The sequence below is a fragment of the Scophthalmus maximus genome, chromosome 6 (assembly GCF_022379125.1).
Source record: "Scophthalmus maximus strain ysfricsl-2021 chromosome 6, ASM2237912v1, whole genome shotgun sequence".
NCBI classification, from domain to species: domain Eukaryota; kingdom Metazoa; phylum Chordata; class Actinopteri; order Pleuronectiformes; family Scophthalmidae; genus Scophthalmus; species Scophthalmus maximus.
The window spans coordinates 23,046,640-23,063,967 of record NC_061520.1 but is presented as its reverse complement, the minus strand read 5'-3'; the positions used below and the strand labels follow the sequence as shown (position 1 = coordinate 23,063,967).

General features: G+C 41.3%; 2 protein-coding genes across 3 annotated transcripts in view; one reads left to right on the top strand and one right to left on the bottom strand.

Moving 5' to 3' along the window:
• Positions 1-4,082: 4,082 nt before the first annotated feature.
• Positions 4,083-7,955, top strand: ppp1r3db (protein phosphatase 1, regulatory subunit 3Db). The gene is made up of 2 exons (XM_047332777.1): positions 4,083-4,397; positions 4,528-7,955. The coding sequence occupies exon 2, from the start codon at positions 4,547-4,549 to the stop codon at positions 5,456-5,458; it is 912 nt and encodes a 303-aa protein (XP_047188733.1). The 5' UTR covers positions 4,083-4,397; positions 4,528-4,546; the 3' UTR covers positions 5,459-7,955.
• A 5,028-nt stretch (positions 7,956-12,983) lies between these two features.
• The window catches only part of phactr3b (phosphatase and actin regulator 3b), a 49,808-nt gene continuing 45,463 nt past the window's right edge, over positions 12,984-17,328 (bottom strand). For both annotated transcript variants that reach the window (XM_035632378.2, XM_035632379.2), the window contains exons 10-13: positions 15,652-15,713; positions 15,239-15,379; positions 13,991-14,067; positions 12,984-13,557 (exon numbers count right to left, since the gene is read on the bottom strand). In XM_035632378.2, the coding sequence (XP_035488271.1) occupies positions 13,542-13,557; positions 13,991-14,067; positions 15,239-15,379; positions 15,652-15,713 (296 nt within the window). In that variant the 3' untranslated portion in view covers positions 12,984-13,541. The remainder of the gene's footprint in view (positions 13,558-13,990; positions 14,068-15,238; positions 15,380-15,651; positions 15,714-17,328) is intronic.

Genomic DNA, 17,328 nt, shown 5'->3' with positions numbered 1-17,328 from the left:
GCACATGCTACCTAAACACGGTTTGCTTCCACGTTGTGCACATGTGCATCAGTGTTCATCCTCACTACGCCTCATTCGTTACATTGGGATGGTTTCATGAAAATAAAACCAGAGCCCATCTACAGAGCTCATCCACTTCCTGTTAAAGGGATAGTTCTATGGTGGCGCTGAAATGCAAACCACAACAGCAATTCATCACAACGCAACAGCAACTCACACAACACGACAAAAATCACACAACCTGACAGCAAATCATCACAGCACAACAGCAAATTGCCACAACACAACAGCGAATCACCACAACACAACAGCAAATTGCTACAACACAACAGCATTGGTGAGACTGAAACGGAACGGGTAGGTACGTATCGGACACTGATCCTCTTCCTGATTGGTCGCACTGTCTGTCATTTACAATGCTTAAGTTAACTTCGCAGTTTCTCTATCGGCAGTAAAGGGGAAAGGTGCAGTTTAAAGAGAATATAAAGATAGGAGCTACAATATGTTTTGCCATAACTGCTTTATCACTCCATTATGTTCATGATAGTCATGCCATTGAACCGGCCCAGGACTTCCAGCAAGCTAGCGAACCTTGACCGCGGTGAAGTTAGTTCCAAGTTGGATATAAAACTAACGTCACCACACTGTTACTTTATTTCTGGAGATCTATGGTTTAACCAGCTCATGGTGGTGAGGAGTGGTCCACTATGAGAAAAGCAAATCCACGAATTATCCACTGGGACAAATTGGTTGAAAGGCTGATTCGTGACAAGGTATTCCAGCTCTCTCAGTACATCTGTGCTTAAAAGTAAAAGAGAATTCATGTTAGTTATTATTGCCAAGACCTCTTTATTTGTTCCCATGGGGAAAGTTCAGTTTACAGACCTACTAGGTCACTGTGACCTCCAAACGCACACCACCACAATTCAGTTAGTTCACCTCAGAGAGACATGGAGGCAAGACACAAAGACAATAAGGGATTACTGTAGTAAAACTGTGTGATATTTGGTGCAGGTGTGGCGCACCAATTTGGTGCAGGCCTCTCCTACTTCAACACCAGCCAGTTAGTCACTGACCTGCATCTGGTCCAGCAGCATGCCGGCCGTCACCATGACCAGCCCGGCCAGCAGGTATGGCAGCAGCACCTGGAGGCAGATCGCCCTGGATGACTCTCTGGAGGAACTGTGGAGCTTCACCTCCTCCATGTTGCCAGGACAGCAGCTGCTGCGGAGTCATGTCAGGTTGGCCTTGCTGCGACGTACTGTGATCATACAAACCAAACTGCTGCCAACCAGAGGAGACCAATATTGTTTGTCTTTTCAATATGTCAATCTGTCCTCAAGAACTCATGGTTGATACAGCATGGCTGTGACAAATGCTGTTATCAGATGATGACTGACGACAGCTCAGGGTTGGTTTGATAAATTTGGGGTAGTTGCAGTATCCTACAACTACTCCTGCAGTGTACTACTGATACAGTCACCTGTAAAGAGGTCAGCACTAATGTGTTGATCATCAAGCTGTCATCAGATGTCAATAAAGTTAATCTCAGTCATCAGAGTTGACCGACAGATAACATATGATACATTTACATAATAATTAAGTTACTTCACTCTTTACCTTCACAACCCTGTACTATGGTTTTCTAATAAAAAGGAAAGGATCATACCATGATGTCCATTCCTTTACCTCCTCACAAGTGACAAGTTGGCAACCCACCATGACATCACCATAAGTTCATTTATATACAGTCTTTACCTGCCTTGTTCTTTCATTTCTTCATTACCTCCACATTATTTTCTCAGTTACCATCATTTGACAGCCCAGCCTTATGCATTTAGGATTTTTTGTTGATTAGTTCCACAATGTACGGACCTGGAACTGGGATAAACTTCTGTGTATCTGTTCACCCCTGCTAAAGATCATTGCTTATGGAAAACATTTTTTCCATGACCTAAAGTGGGGGTAATGGCTCTGCCTTCTTCATAGTGCAAATAGTCGCTGTCTGATGTAGTGGATGCATATCGGACTGCAGATGGGGAAAGAGTCCTCAGAACAACAGAAGGGGTTTTAAAAGCATGACGAGAATATTATTGTCACATTATTTTAGAGACATTGATGTCTGTGATTCCTTACTGGGGCTATAGTTTGTTAGAATATATGAACACTCCTTTGGTCCCACTACTGATGGTGATGATGGTTACTGGCTGTTAGTGAAGAAAAGGAGAAAACATTCAAATACATGAAGGAAGTGTGAGAAAAAAAATAGACATGAGGACAAGGTGGTTACAATGCCTAAAGCCTTCTGAGATAAAATAACCCAGATTACCTCAATTTGTTGTGATGTATTTGCTCTGCAAAGACTGCTTACATCCTGCCTCCATTGGCTGCCAAACTGTGGACAAATTCCTGTAGTTCGGACGCCTAGGCAACAGACTCACGAAGCGAAGTTGGAGAGTTTTCTATGAGCCTGACAGGGGAGGAACGTTCTGCAATCCGACCAGACGACAGGGATAGTGAGTGTTGAAGAAAGGTTGAATACACATTATTGGCCACAAAATATGCAGTTTTAACAAATGTTGTGTCCTTCCACTCAAGATTGATGAAAAAAAAAAAAAGATGCATTCAGAGTTGAACGGCTGAAAGGCTTTCTTGAAGGAATTTGCTTTCAATTGTGGAAAATGTTATTATTACCAAAGATTAAACACATTTTTGTGTCACAGTGTCGGTAAAGGTATGGCATTGTTGCGATGAACAGCACACAACACTGTTGACATCCTGGGCGTCACAACCTCTGAGGAAAACTTGGAGGATTTACTCCCATGCTTTTCCACATGAAAAAACTGTTTGTTTTCCTTGCCTGATTCCTCCAATTTACAAATTTCAGACATTAGTCTCTCTGACCCTGGACTGTCTCACCACCTCACGAGCCTTTGTCTCAGAAACCAGTGAACTACATTTTCTCTGCCTCTGTGTTTGCTCTTGGGTCCAGTTTCCTTCGTTCTTGGCACCAGTTTTGACAGAATGTAATTTCACATTCCATAGTTTGGTCTCAAATTTCATTTAAATTGAGAAAAGTCTTGAATTTAACTTGTGTATATTCTGTAGACACCCTGATCCAGTTTGTTGTGGTGTCTCCTGTAATTACCAAAACTGCCCAGCATCCTGCCAAGAGCATCAGTCAATGCAGATGACCGTGTTGCACCTCTGTGCTGAATTTTAATCATTTGAAGCAAGAAGTTGTCCTAGGTATAGTACAAAAAAGGTTGTTTTGTTTTTGTGCTGACCTCTTTAAAAATGTAGCAGCATTAGGTCAGAGCTTGTCAATTACAAGTTGTATGGTACATCAAGGATCTGGTATCCATTGAGCACAGATGGGGTGTCAGGAACATATCCCAGCACTGCTGGATGCAATACAGACAGAAGGCGGACAAGATCTGATTCAAAAATGTAAATGAAGACAAACCTGGAAACCTGGAAGCCTTTGAACAGCCCCCTCTCTCTGCTCCCATTGAAGGGGAATGACCCCCGTCATAAAGGTTAAATGCAACAGCTGCTGGTGACATATCACCTGGCTGCTGCAAATCATTTTGTGGCATTCTCCAAACTGACTGGTATTTCTATGACGGCCTTGAAGCGTGTGACATGACGCTGTCATCAGAGACGATCAATCAGAGTGAGAAATGTGTGGCTGCTGGGCACATTGCCCTGGTGGGTTTAAGCATGGACAACTGATTTGGGGATAAAACAGTCTTGACCTATGTAGGAGTTGCACATGAAAATTCTAGAGATTAGCTGTACTTGCATAATGTTCACATTGGACATCGTTTTGTCACTATGATTCCAACCTTTCCCATGTTCTCAATGCATGAGGCTGATACACAATTATTTTTCTTCAGTAATTGTTTGTTTTTTTAATCGAGAAAATCTGATTATTGATGCTGTAAGCAGATGGTATTTCAAGTCATGGACTATATAGACAGAAGCAGGAAAGGCATCTTAATAGAACAGAGGCACAGCCAACCACTACCTGCTATAAATATTCACTCTACACCTCCCATCCCCAGTTCAGGTCTCATGTTATATGTGAAAGGTTGAGCCCCAATGCTGAAGTGCAGTCACCCATGGCGTCGTAAGCAGACTTAGTTTTTTGTTGTTGTTGTTTTTTAAGTCTAACCAGATCTTCTACTGTCGGTGGCTTGGCAGTAGCTTCATTATTTTTTTCATTTCATGTTTTGCCTGGCTTCCTGTGGCTTGTCACTGACATCAGCTGGCAGAGACTGACTCCTCTTATCTGTCGTCTGGTTGCAGTCGGGTTCATTGCAACTTTCAGACAGTGAGCAAGGTCAGTGCAAGACAACAGCCCAACAACAGGACGGAAGAGGTCTGCTGCAAAGGTTGGATCCTTCTTCCACAGCAACATTTGCTAGACAATCTAAACCCTGCTGACTGTAATATGGGTATTTGGATATGCAGTGTTAAAAAATTGAATGATTAGGTTATGATTTGATTGGCTTGTTTCTGAAGGTGGTTGCATGTGGTGAACATGGCTGAGACTTGTGATAAATGGCAGCAGAGAGGTGCTGGGGAGAAGAGAGGGATCCAGCTTCAGTTCATCGGAGGCTCCAGCAGCGTATCCACTACTAAAACCACCACAATCTGCCTTCGGGATATTTATGATCCCAAGCCTCAATCTCCCAAAGCTCCTGTTCGGATCCGCCCTCCAGGTCCCAGAACTCCCCCCGCGAAGGAGCCCAGCCCTCCCGCCGATCCTCAGGTGAAGGCGATCATGAGGAGACGATCTCAGTCTCTTCCTTCGTCCGCAGAGAGGAGGAAGGAGCTCCGGAACCTGCAGGTGCGCTTTGTGGACTCACTGGGCCTGGAGTTAGAGGCAGTGAAGGTCTTCAAAGTTCAAGAGCACCCCCTGATACCCCAGCATGTTATGTTCAGACTGCTGATGAGCTCTGAGCTGGCTTTTGGGAAGTCACTAGAGCTGTCCCTGCCTTACTTCAAACCCTGCTTCCCTGAAAACATGGGAGCTCAGCCGGACTTCCGGAAGCGACTCTGCACCCAGAGTGTGTGTCTGGAGCAGGTCCTATGTTCAGAGCAGGGGATAACAGGCACTGTGCTAGTACTGAATCTGGCTTATGAGAAAGAGGTCAGGGTGCACTACTCTTTCACCAATTGGAGAACACATACGGATTCAACCGCATCCTGGGTGTCGAGTGCAAACCGGGAGGAGTGTGACACTCCACAAGCAGATACCTTCAGATTTCGTCTGCCAGTCCCTCCCTTCATTTTGCAGCCAGGAGCAGTCTTGGAATTTGCCATCTGCTACCATGTAAAAGCGTCTGAATATTGGGACAACAACAATGGGCACAATTACAAACTGTCATGCCACAGCTACAAGGTGACTGTGCCAAGGGAGTGTGAGGATAGCATGCTGCATTTTACATGACTGTCCACGTAGGGGAGCTGTAAAACCTGCACACAGATCTGTGCGACAAGCACTCACAATTCTGTAACAGAAACGATTACCAATGTGTTACTCTACTTTATTATAAGCAGTGGTGGAATGTTATCAAGTATTTACTCGAGTAGTCAAAGATTTAAGTTATTTACCTAAGCATTTCAAATCTCCATTACTCCACTCCTCAAAATTAAAATACAAACCATGCCATCTGTTTATAATATATGCAGCATTGTTAGAAAAGACACCCAAACCAGGCCCACCTTTAATGAGACTTGCATAATGCGTCAGTAATCATAAGCATATAATGTGGTATGTAATGGTATCACACCGACCTTCTACTTTATGCACATTTTACTTTTACACCGTAACATTTGTGAATTTAGGACATTTACTTGTTTTTCAAGTATTTCAGTACTTAAGAGGGCAGTAGGCAATTTTGAAGAAAGCTTTTTTCTCTCTTTGTTCTTATTGTGATTTCACTGCTCTGGCCGCAAACATACGATCTCGGGTATGGGGTATGGGAGTCTGAGGCAATAACCACTAGGCCAAAACCTGCTAGTACGTCTCTTAAGGTGTCGACAAGTGACGTTTACAAATGGCACTAGCAGTGTTGTGTTGTGCAATCTGCATCATTTTTTGTTTTCGATTTACAGAGCCTGGGCTGAGCAGAAAACCCAGATTTGTAGCTTGCAGACCATGAGGAAATATTTGCTGATTTTTACAAAACCTGTATTGCTTTAGAATCACTTACAGCAACTGTAATGAGTTTTGTTCGTTTCATAGGGTAAATTTAAAGCCTTGTTTTGTTTTTTAACCCCTGGTGGTTTGATTCGACATGGAGGTGTACCCCAGGGCCCTGTGACATCACTGCTGGTTGACAGCGCCTTGCAAAAGATTGACTGAACATCATGTGTAGAATTGTCAAAATACCCCTTTAAAACATTCTAGTCTGTTTGAAGTCATACAAGGTTTGTGTGATTCATCCTGCTGAGCTTTTATTTAGATGAAATCCCCTCCGCCTCCGGACCCGCAGAAGAATCTGCTCATCCTGCTCTTTGGCAAGTCTAGTGACCCAATTTAATGACTGGCAGCGTGAGTTAAAAAAAACAACACTGTGTCTTAACACAGAAATTGCACAAAATAACAAATCCATACTCTCCGCTGAATTGACACAAATGAAGTAGACGTAATGATCTGTTTTCAACCTGAGCAGCTTGTTTACTTTCTGTGGTGGCCAACAGGGTTTGACATGTTATCACATCTGTTGACCTGTGCCTGGTTTCTGTTGGATCCCGACAGTGGCTGACCTTTCACCAGAGAGTTTCCACAGATGCCGGTGCCCAGATTCCATAGAGCTTTCTGGCAGGCTGCGTCGTCTGGCTCATCGGAGGGCATTCTTCCATCCGCATCAGTCGCTGCCGCTGTCTGGCTACATGATAGCAGCTACCTGAACACCCAGAAATGAACATGAGCATATTGCCCATCAATCTGAGAATACCAAAATAATGGAATTTTTTGTTCAAGCTACAATCTTTGATTCAAATTGCATCAAATATAAATTCTCAATGGTGGACAATAATTGTGATAATTTGTATAAGATAAGATTAATAATAATAATAATTAATAATAAGATCATTTCAGTCAGTTTTTGAAAGAAGTCCACTAGTTCTGTTTTATTATCTGAATAAGCTGTCATTTCTATTGATTCTGATCAGCGATGCTTCCATTCTGACTTCTCTTATGATGAATCATAATTTGTAAAACATTCTTGGAACAAGATTGTCTGGATAAAAGCTTTACAATGATCTGACAAGCATTTTTATTTCATTTACGCTAAGAAAAATGTACATCCGTGTAAGAATTATTTAAATTTAATAAGATCCACAGTGGTTTTGAAGTTCTTCATGTATATTGCTGACATGATATGCTTGCAGATCTGCTGTTTGCTTAGTGACCTCTCACTCCAGGAATGCTGATGATTTCACATACAATTTTTGTGGCAGTCATATGCTGCAGTTTTGGGACACAAGAGGGTGCCGTTGTTCAAATTTAAGACCCTAATTGTGGATTAGGGATTCTTTCACTCATCACAATGCTCTGTTACAAGTAACAGTTCTGCATTCATAATACTTAATATTTGTTATACAGTATTTGTATTTGTAATACAGAGAGGCAGAATGGCAGCTGTCTGTCATATTATTGTTATAATTATAGCACTTTATTACTTTAGGTGCTTGACAAGCAATTATTGATTACTTTGTATACGTTTGGGCTGTATCTGTAATAATTCATCATATTTCATGAGATGATCTCATGTTTTGTGTATAAAATCTTAAGCTGAAAAGTTATAAGTAACTGTAGCTGTCAAATGAGTAAAAAAGTGCAATATTTTTCTCTGAAATGTAAGCAGAAGACCCACATAAAAGACCTCAAAAATTGCAGTTAAGTACAGTACTTGAATAAAAGTTTCAACAACTTTCAACTTAAACATGTTTTATTTTCACTTTGCCCCACAATGCTTTAATTGATTAATTGATTATACAAGTCATAGTATCATCAGTATAATTACAATAATATACAGGATCAAGGTGATGGGCTGAGCTGGTTTCCTTCATCCTCCTAGTAAGAAGTATTTAGATCATGTACTTAGAAGTTCAAATATCACAGTGTAAAAATATTCATTTACAAGTAAAATTCAAAGGTACAGAGGCTTTATTTGTAAAATGTACTTAAAATACGAAAATAAGTACTAATGCAGACACACATTTCAGAGTTGTATATAAACACTAATGTATGTATTATTGGGTATTATTTGTAATGTTCTTCATACATTAGTGGTTATTTTGATGGTTAAAAAACTCCTCACACTGTAATTTGTTGAATTTAAACTCTTACTCTGAAGAGTAACAAGTCATGTAAATAAACACCTCTGTCCTTTATTGATTCCTGAGAGCATTGGACAGTAGAAAACATCACCTGCCCTTAAAAACCTATGTATTAAATTTTGATTAACAGTAAGATTCAACTTTCCACAGTTTCACTCTCCAAAGAAATGGTGTTTGAAAGCCTAACTCTTAGCCTCTTTCACCCAAGCTGGAAATGTCAAAAACCAGTTATTGTAGTCGTTGAACCAATAGTATCGCCTAATTCATATTTACAATGCTTCTCCCCTATAGTTCTGGCTGAGCTGACTTCCCTTGTCACTCCATCAACCTGTCTTTTAGATCCTATTCCATCAAGGCTATCTTTCACCCAAGCTGGAAATGTCAAAAACCAGTTATTGTAGTCGTTGAACCAATAGTATCGCCTAATTCATATTTACAATGCTTCTCCCCTATAGTTCTGGCTGAGCTGACTTCCCTTGTCACTCCATCAACCTGTCTTTTAGATCCTATTCCATCAAGGCTATTTAAGGATGTATACCTTTAATTTATAATTCCATATTAGATCAGATATATTTATCTATATTAACAGGCTATGTACAAAAGGCCTTTAAGGTGGCAGTAGTTAAACCTCTGCTCAAAAAAACGACTCTAGACCCAGATATCTTAGCTAACTATAGACCCATATCAAACCTCCCCTTTATCTCTAAAATCCTTGAAAAAACTGTTGCTAACCAGTTATGTGACTATTTACACAGGAATAGTCTGCTTGAAGACTTTCAGTCAGGGTTTAGAAAACATCATAGTACAGAAACAGCACTACTGAAGGTTACCAACAACCTTCTCATGGCCTCAGACAGTGGACATGTTTATATTCTCGTCCTTTTAAATCTTAGTGCTGCATCTGATACCATCGATCACAAAATTCTGTTACGGAGACTAGAACACATTGGGATTAAAAGAACAGCGCTAGAATGGTTTAAGTCCTACTTATCTGATAGATTTCAGTTTGTTAACATTAATACAAAAGTGAGACATGGAGTACCACAAGGTTCTGTACTGGGACCGATACTTTTCACTTCAGATAAGCTTCCTTTAGGCAATATTATAAGAAAACACCACATCAATTTCCATTGCTACGCTGATGATACCCAGCTGTATTCATCTATAAAGCCAGATGAAACTAATCAGGTAGACAAACTTCAGGACTGTCTTAAAGGCATAAAGGCCTGGATGACTTCTAATTTTTTACTTCTAAATTCAGAAAAAACTGAGGTCAGTGAGAAACCTTGGAGTTACCTTTGACCAGGACATGTCCTTTGACTCACACATAAAACAAGTCTCTAGGACAGCCTTCTTTCACCTGCGCAATATCAAGAACATTAGAAACATCCTATCTCAAAAGGATGCTGAAAAACGAGTCCATGCATTTGTCACTTCTAGACTGAACTACTGTAATTCATTACTGCTAGGGTGTTCCCCAATAAGTCTGTGAAAAGCCTCCAGTTAATCCAAAATGCTGCAGCACGAGTTCTGACAGGAAATAGAAAAAGAGATCATATTTCTCCAGTGTTAGAATCTCTGCATTGGCTTCCTGTAAAATTCAGAATAGAATTCAAAATACTGCTCCTAACCTACAAAGCCCTTAATAATAAAGCTCCATCATAATTTACAGAGCTCATAGTTTTATATTATCCCAATAGATCACTTCGCTCTGTAAATGCCGGACTACTTGTGGTTCCCAGAGTCTGTAAAAGTAGATGGGAGGCAGAGCCTTCAGCCACCAGGCTCCTCTCCTCTGGAACCAGCTCCCAGTTTGTGTCAGGGAGGCAGACACCCTCTCTACATATAAACTTAAACTTAAAAAACCTTCCTCTTTGATAAAGCTTATAGTTAGAGCTGCGCAGTTGTTTAATAAACCATTTCTTTATTATGCTGCTATAGGCCTAGACTGCTGGGGGAACTTATATCATGAGCATCTTTCTCCCTCTCCCGTTCTCTCCTCCTCCCTCTCTCTTTATCTCTCTCCTTCTACCACTTTTTCTCTCTCTCTCTCTCTCTGCCCCCATGTATCTACATTACATGTCACTAACTCTGTTTTCTCTCTCCCCTAGTAGATCTGACCCCAGAGCTGCAGGATCAGAACCCGTCATTATTAATATTACTATTATTATTATTATTAATAACATCACTGTATTTATAAGTATCAGTTTTCACTAATTATAAGTATCAGTCTGGTAGAAATTAAAGCAACTGTTATACAACGCCTCGATATGTTTACAGTACATGTCACTAACCCTGTTTGTGTTTTCTATCTCTCCTAGTGTATCTCTGACCCCAGAGCTGCAGGACCCAAACCCGTCATTATTATTGTTATTATTATTATTAATATTATCACTAATAATAACAACAACATAATTGTATTTTTTAAATTCTGGTAGAGATTAAAGCGGCGGTTGTACAACTGTCCTCTCTCTCTCTCTCTTCTCCCCTACTGTCTCTCCTCCCACCCTCTTTCTGCCCACATCTCCTCTCTTCCCCATTTCTCTCCTCACCCCAACCGGTCGAGACAGATGACCGCCCACAACTGAGTCTGGTTCTGTCAGAGATTTCTTCCTGTTAAAAGGGAGTTTTTTCTCTCCACCGTCGCCAAGTGCTTTGCTCATTGTGGGAATTGTTGGGTTTTCCCTGTAATATTGTAATATTGACCTCACTATGTAAAGTGCCTTGAGACAATGTATGTTGTGATATGGCGCTATACAAATAAAATATATATTGAATTGAAATTGAATGTTTGTATTATGTTCAGAGCACTTGTAGGGCATTTGTAGTCTGGCAACCCTCACTTGTGCTCTCTTGTACTTGGCATCTGTAGGTTGCTTGTAATTACTGGATTCACAGACGATGACTTCAGCCACTGCAACTGTCATTATGGGGTATGTTGGATAAAGGCATGTGCATGATGGTGGAACCAACTGCAGCACAGCCACAACCATTTTAGTGCTGTGAGGCTTCGTTATCCTCCTCTGTACTTGAAATGAAATCATCCGAAGCTTTTTACAGTTGCAGTTGAGACGTCCTCCCTCGGTCCTGCGAGGGTTTCATCTTCATCACTCTGACGAGGCGCTCGTTTGCATGGATCTTCTTTCCCCAACAAGTCCTGGCTGTCATCATGCCACTGCGTTGTCTTCCGTGCAGCCTTGCAGAGCTGTGTCTGCACTGTATTTGGGGCTGTCAGCCTGGTTTGTTGCCAATAGTTATATAAGAAGGCCCCGTACTAGGAGCTAAGATGATGCTCAGTGGTGACGTTTGCTCTGGGGACTGGCTGCATGTACAAACTGAAGCATCATAATGTGTCCCAGTGATTGAGTTACATCACTTAAACACCATTATGGCCTGTGTGTGTGTGTGCTTTGGATAAAAATAACTGTCACTCATACTTGCTAATTGTTAGTCTCAAGCATATGACTGATTTCCTTATTTGAATATGTATTTGTAGAAGCAAAATGTGTGTGGTTTCAAAGATCAGCTTCTGAGTGTTGTTAAGTAACCATGACGTTGTGCACAATTCTTATTCATTGCAGCTAAATTACTGGCCCAAGTGTTTTTCGAGAATATACACGAAATGGTCCAAAATGTGACGTGATTTATAATGCAAAAGCCTATTTTTGCACCAGAAAATCATCACGGTTACACTTGGCAAAAAACTGCAGAACATATGTTGAGCACGAGTGTTCATCCTTGGCCTTCACCCATCTGAGGGACTCCCGGAAGTCAGGATACCCCCCGCCCCCCCGACACACACACACACAGGTTGCTGAGGCTGCAGTGGAGCAGACTGACCACAATCAGCCTCCACAGCTCTCGACCAGTAGCGGCTTGTTTCATTACTCCAGACAGCGAGCGGTCCCGGAGTAGAGTACGGTTTAAACTGGAGCTACCATCTGCTCCTGCACTGGGGCCAGGACTCACATACTGTACCATGTGTGCTGATGTCAGAGAGAACCCTAAAATCTGCTCACTGCCAGTCTGAACGTGCCTGACAGAGATGTTGCTATACCAGGGTTTGTTGGTTTTATTTATTCATTTATTTTGATCTAATACCAGGTAAGAGGCTTCCACCTTCTGAAAGAGGCTTTACTATGACCTCATGTGCACATACATCATTCTAATATCTTTGTGTGGGAATAACCCGCTCAAGGAGAAGTGTGAGGCCACGTCTCGGGAACAATGGCTTGTTGTTCCTCTGCCAGTGTGAGGCGACAGCAGCACAACTGGTTATTCGATCAGCAGCTCAAACGCAGTCAGGTGAGCGTGTTTTCATCAGGGTGTTTAACCTAAATAACCTGCTTTAAGCCCAACGAATGATGCCTGTCCCCATTTGTCAGAAGAGAACGCCAGGTCTCTGTCTGCACTTTGTTAACTAATTGCTGCTTGATCTGATGCAACAAGGTGAATGTTACTACAGTTTCATTATCTGCAAACCAATGCACAAAAATAATTAGCTTATTTTGAGATAAATCGGATGGGATTATAAAATATTTATGATGCTGAGTCAGTAATTATCACCCTTGTTCTACATTTATAAACACACCAAAAAATCGCACTACACACAGGACAAAACAGAGTTTGTTACAAATTCAAAAACCTGTATTGTGCAGACAATAAATAGTGCTTACAAAGGGATTTCAGTCTTGTACACAGACAAGGATTCTGTTTAAGAACATTTACACTGTTGATATGAAACTCAATCACCAACTGAATCACTTAGACTCCGACACACTCGGGGATGTGACTACTGATACTGGAGTGGGACTGGTTGACTCGGTCACATGCACGTTCCCCCCTCAGTGTGGCATCAAAAAGGACAATTTCCAAAAAATACTGTTTACAAAAAAAGTCTCTGCTTGTCTATGGCAAACACATGAACTCCGCTCTTCCCACTCCTCTGACAAGGTGAAAGTGAGGGTTAAGGGAGACGTTGCTTCTGAGCAGGAAGTGGAGCTTCGCTGCGTGCGTCCCCACTTCCACTGGCAGCTCCATTTTCCAGAGACATAGCCTCCAAGGTTGGCTGGACACACCAATATGAGACACCCACTGACTGTGGGCCAGGGCGTTGGAAGACTCCGCGCAAGGTCTTCACTGACAGAACCAGGTTTCAGCAACTCTTCACAGAAGAAACCTTGCTAAGGCCGGTGGAACCTACAAGGACGGCGAGAAAGAATGTGGGCTAAATTATTCTCTTAGTGGGGTGTCATCAATCAAGAGTCCTATTATTAGCACCATGGACTGCAACTCTAAAAAAGCAGCGAGTGGATTCTCCTCAACACACAGGGTCTTGCGTAAGAACAAGCCCCCCTTATTTAAGGTTTTTGCTTTTTTCAGATACACACAGTCTTGAAATAAGCCAACGTAAGCTAAATATGTGCAGACATTCATTATTGTGGAATTGTGGTGCAAAAGGGTGCAACTTTTTCATCTCAAGGGGGCTGGCTGCAGCTAAATTTAAGCTCTACTCTGCAGGGTGTGCACTCATTGATATGAGATGGTTGTACAATGTCAAAGACCCCCCCTCCCAACCTAGATGTCATCATGAAAAAGATCACAAAAGAAGCGAACGCAGGCTCACATTTACCTTGTCAGATGCTTGCTCGAAGAGTGAACCTCCATCTCATTACTTTTGAACTCGTTCAGCTCCTTCCGTATCGCTGCCTGGAGACAAAATCGACACGGAACATGAGCCCAGGTGCGGCCCCTCGTACATGGATGATCGTGTGCTGAACCTCAAACAAGGATGTTACAAGAAAGCAGAGACCTCTGTTGTTTGGGTGCACACAATTATGAAAGCTTGACTGGGTTAAACCGGGAGCTTTGTATCAGAAATGTTAACCGGGAAAGAGAAATGGGTTTTTAGCAGGATTCACCATGTTAAATTTAGTATATATTTCTTGACTGAAGTATGATAGAAAAGTAGAAGTGATGATATGACCAATAATCATGAGAATAATATCAAATTGTTTCAGTTCAATACAGATTAATGATACATTTAATCAAATGAAAACAGTCTGGACCTGGAGAAGCAAATGAAAATAGAAAGAAAATAGATAAAAATATTAAGATAAGATAAGATATGCTATTATTCGTCCCACAATGGGGAAATTTGGACATTACAGCAGCAAAGTGAATAGAAGGATATAGGAAGACTGAAGTGACGAGCTACCAATCTCCTGTGGCATCAGCAATGACAGGTCTGAAGGCAAACTCATGCAGCACAATCCTACTTTAATGTGAGGCGCCTTCCAACAGGCCCCAGTCAGATACAAAAACATTTCAGACTTTTGACATTTTGTCTTTTAAACCTACTAAGGACTTTTTTTCTTTTAAAGAAACTGAATTCTGGAGCCCAACCGATATCGAGTTTTGGGGGCCGATGCAGATCTAATTATTAGAGTAAAAATTGATATCAATAAATCTGCTGTTTTATATATAAAACAATTTAGCAATGATGCCTAGGATGACGTTATCAAAACCCGTATGATGTAATTGAGGCTTGCTGTTTTACAGTTTGACCAAATACTTCATTATAAATAACTTTAAATAAATAAAAATAATAACCAAATACATAGAACTTGAATTTAGAAAGCAAACATAATTATTTTTACACACATTGTAAGCATGAAAGAATTGTTCATTCAGTATAGCTTTGTAAAGTTTGTAAAAGGCTCATATTGGGCGGGTGGGCTCTTCTGAATTCAGTACCTATTTAATACTTTTCAAGACACGCAGATAACCACAGGTCAGAATATTTACACTGAATCTAGGACTTTTCTCAATATTTAAAAGGCCAGTTATGCTGATCACCAGAGATGATTTTTTTAGCTACCTTGTCAGACGCTGAGAGTCTGGTCCAGGGCTTGTCAGCTCGCCTGTCATAGTCCTGAGCTTTGGCCACTTCCACATAGTCACTGAAACGAATCAGGATCTTTCTGTCCCGCAGCTCGTCCACTGTCGGTCGCTGGTTCAGCTGGAAGATAGACATATCTGTTATTGGTAGCTCTCATCAACTTATCAAAGCATTTACAGACACTGGCGATGTCAAAAAAACAAGAGCAGGTTGGGTATTGAGGTTCTGTTTTGACTGGTTGACAGTCAAGGGCTCGTCTGTGTTTGTGTGTGTGTGTGTGTGTGTTTGTGTGTGTGTGTGAGTGAGTGAGTGAGTGAGTGAGTGCATGGCCCAAATGTGGGATTAAACCAATGGGACTTTGGGAGATTGTTCAAATCGCTCTGACCTCTTACCTTTCTGTTCAGCCGTTGTTTGATTTCCCTCCTCTCCTCCTGCTCGGTCTGGTCATTTCTCTCTGTTGACACAAGGGAAGACAAATGTTAGAAACAAAGAGCAAGTCAAAATCATTTAATCACCCTGGACTATATATTTCCACAATGGTGGACACCAAACATTTCGGTAAATACACTATTGTCACTGTCTCTTTCATGGGACTGGACGGGTGATGACCTCTGTGATTAACAGAGATAAGGTCTCAATCCTCCTCACAATCAATATTTTCATGTGAGCCAGTATGCAATAGTGCTGAGGACAGGACTCATGCACTCATGGACTGACTTCAGCACTCAATGTGAGTTAGAGAGTGAGGCGTGGGCCGATCAGAGCACTAATGGGATTCATCTTTATTAGAAACAGAAGAAGTATCACTAGATGTCACTTGATTTATTTCTAATCCCTCTCTCCCTCTCCTTTTCATTCCAAAATATATTTGAACTGTTGGAACAAGACTGGCAGCTTAAAATGTCGCCACCTCAGCACATTTCACTCTTTGGGTTAAACACTGTGACAGGAACGGACGATTCAATCATTTGCATTATTTAACTAATTTTTAGTTTGTCAGTGCGTTTGTTGTGGTGTGGTTATTGTGAGTGTCGTGATGGCTTGAACACGTTAATGTGCAGAGAGAGGGAGGGAGACGGAGCCAGTGACGAAACAGACAGCTGCCCGGAGCCCACAGGTGGCCCATCTCAGCTGGGAGGGAATGTGGGAATTTATTCCTCACATGGCTGTTTTATAATTGTTCTGCACTTCCAGGGACAGTGGGGAAGGTTACAGTAAGATGGATATTACTGTGATATGTGTGCGTGTGTGTGTGTGTGTGTGTGTGTGTGTGTGTGGGGGGGAGGGTGATGAACAGGGCTCCATCATTTACTCTGGACAACAAAAGTGACTTGTCCGTGATGTTCATATTTTTATATATATATTTTTTGCAAACAAATGTGAGAGTTACAACTAATGATTGACTTCACTGAATATTCATCTGCCCAATATCTTTTTTCAATTAATGAATCAGCTGGTAAAGTGTCAGAATTTTTGAGATGTACAATTTTTTTCTGTACACAGAAAATACTTGATGACTGAAAGACTATTAATGAACTATTAAACTGACTGGTGACTTGGTTGTTAAATTATTATTTGATCATTAAAATATGTTTTGTCATCCCCTAATTAATTGGTGATGGAAGTACTCTTACTCTTAGGGGTCGAACGATTATCGGCGACAATTTGCCAATAAGATAAAATCAATTTAAAATGTGCCAATTTGGTGGCCGGGGTGGCTCAGTGGATAGAGCAGGCACACATTTACTTCTAGGTTCATGTCTGGACGCAGAGGTCCAGGGTTCTTATCCGACTTGTGACGATGTCCTGCATGTCTTACCCCCTTTCTCACCTAGCTGTCCTGTCAAATTAAAGGCGGAAAAAGCCCAAAAATAATCGAAACAAAAAAAAAGTGCTAATTTGGCTCTAATGCAGCCGCAGTAAATGTCCCGTCCAAGTGTGCTTGTTAAACTTCACAATTATGCGGCTGAAAGCTCCCTGCACTATTTTTGTTATGGTCATGGTGAAAGGATGTGTGAATTAAATATATGTTTTAAGGTAATTCAACCAAGTTTTGTGTTAAGAGTTTG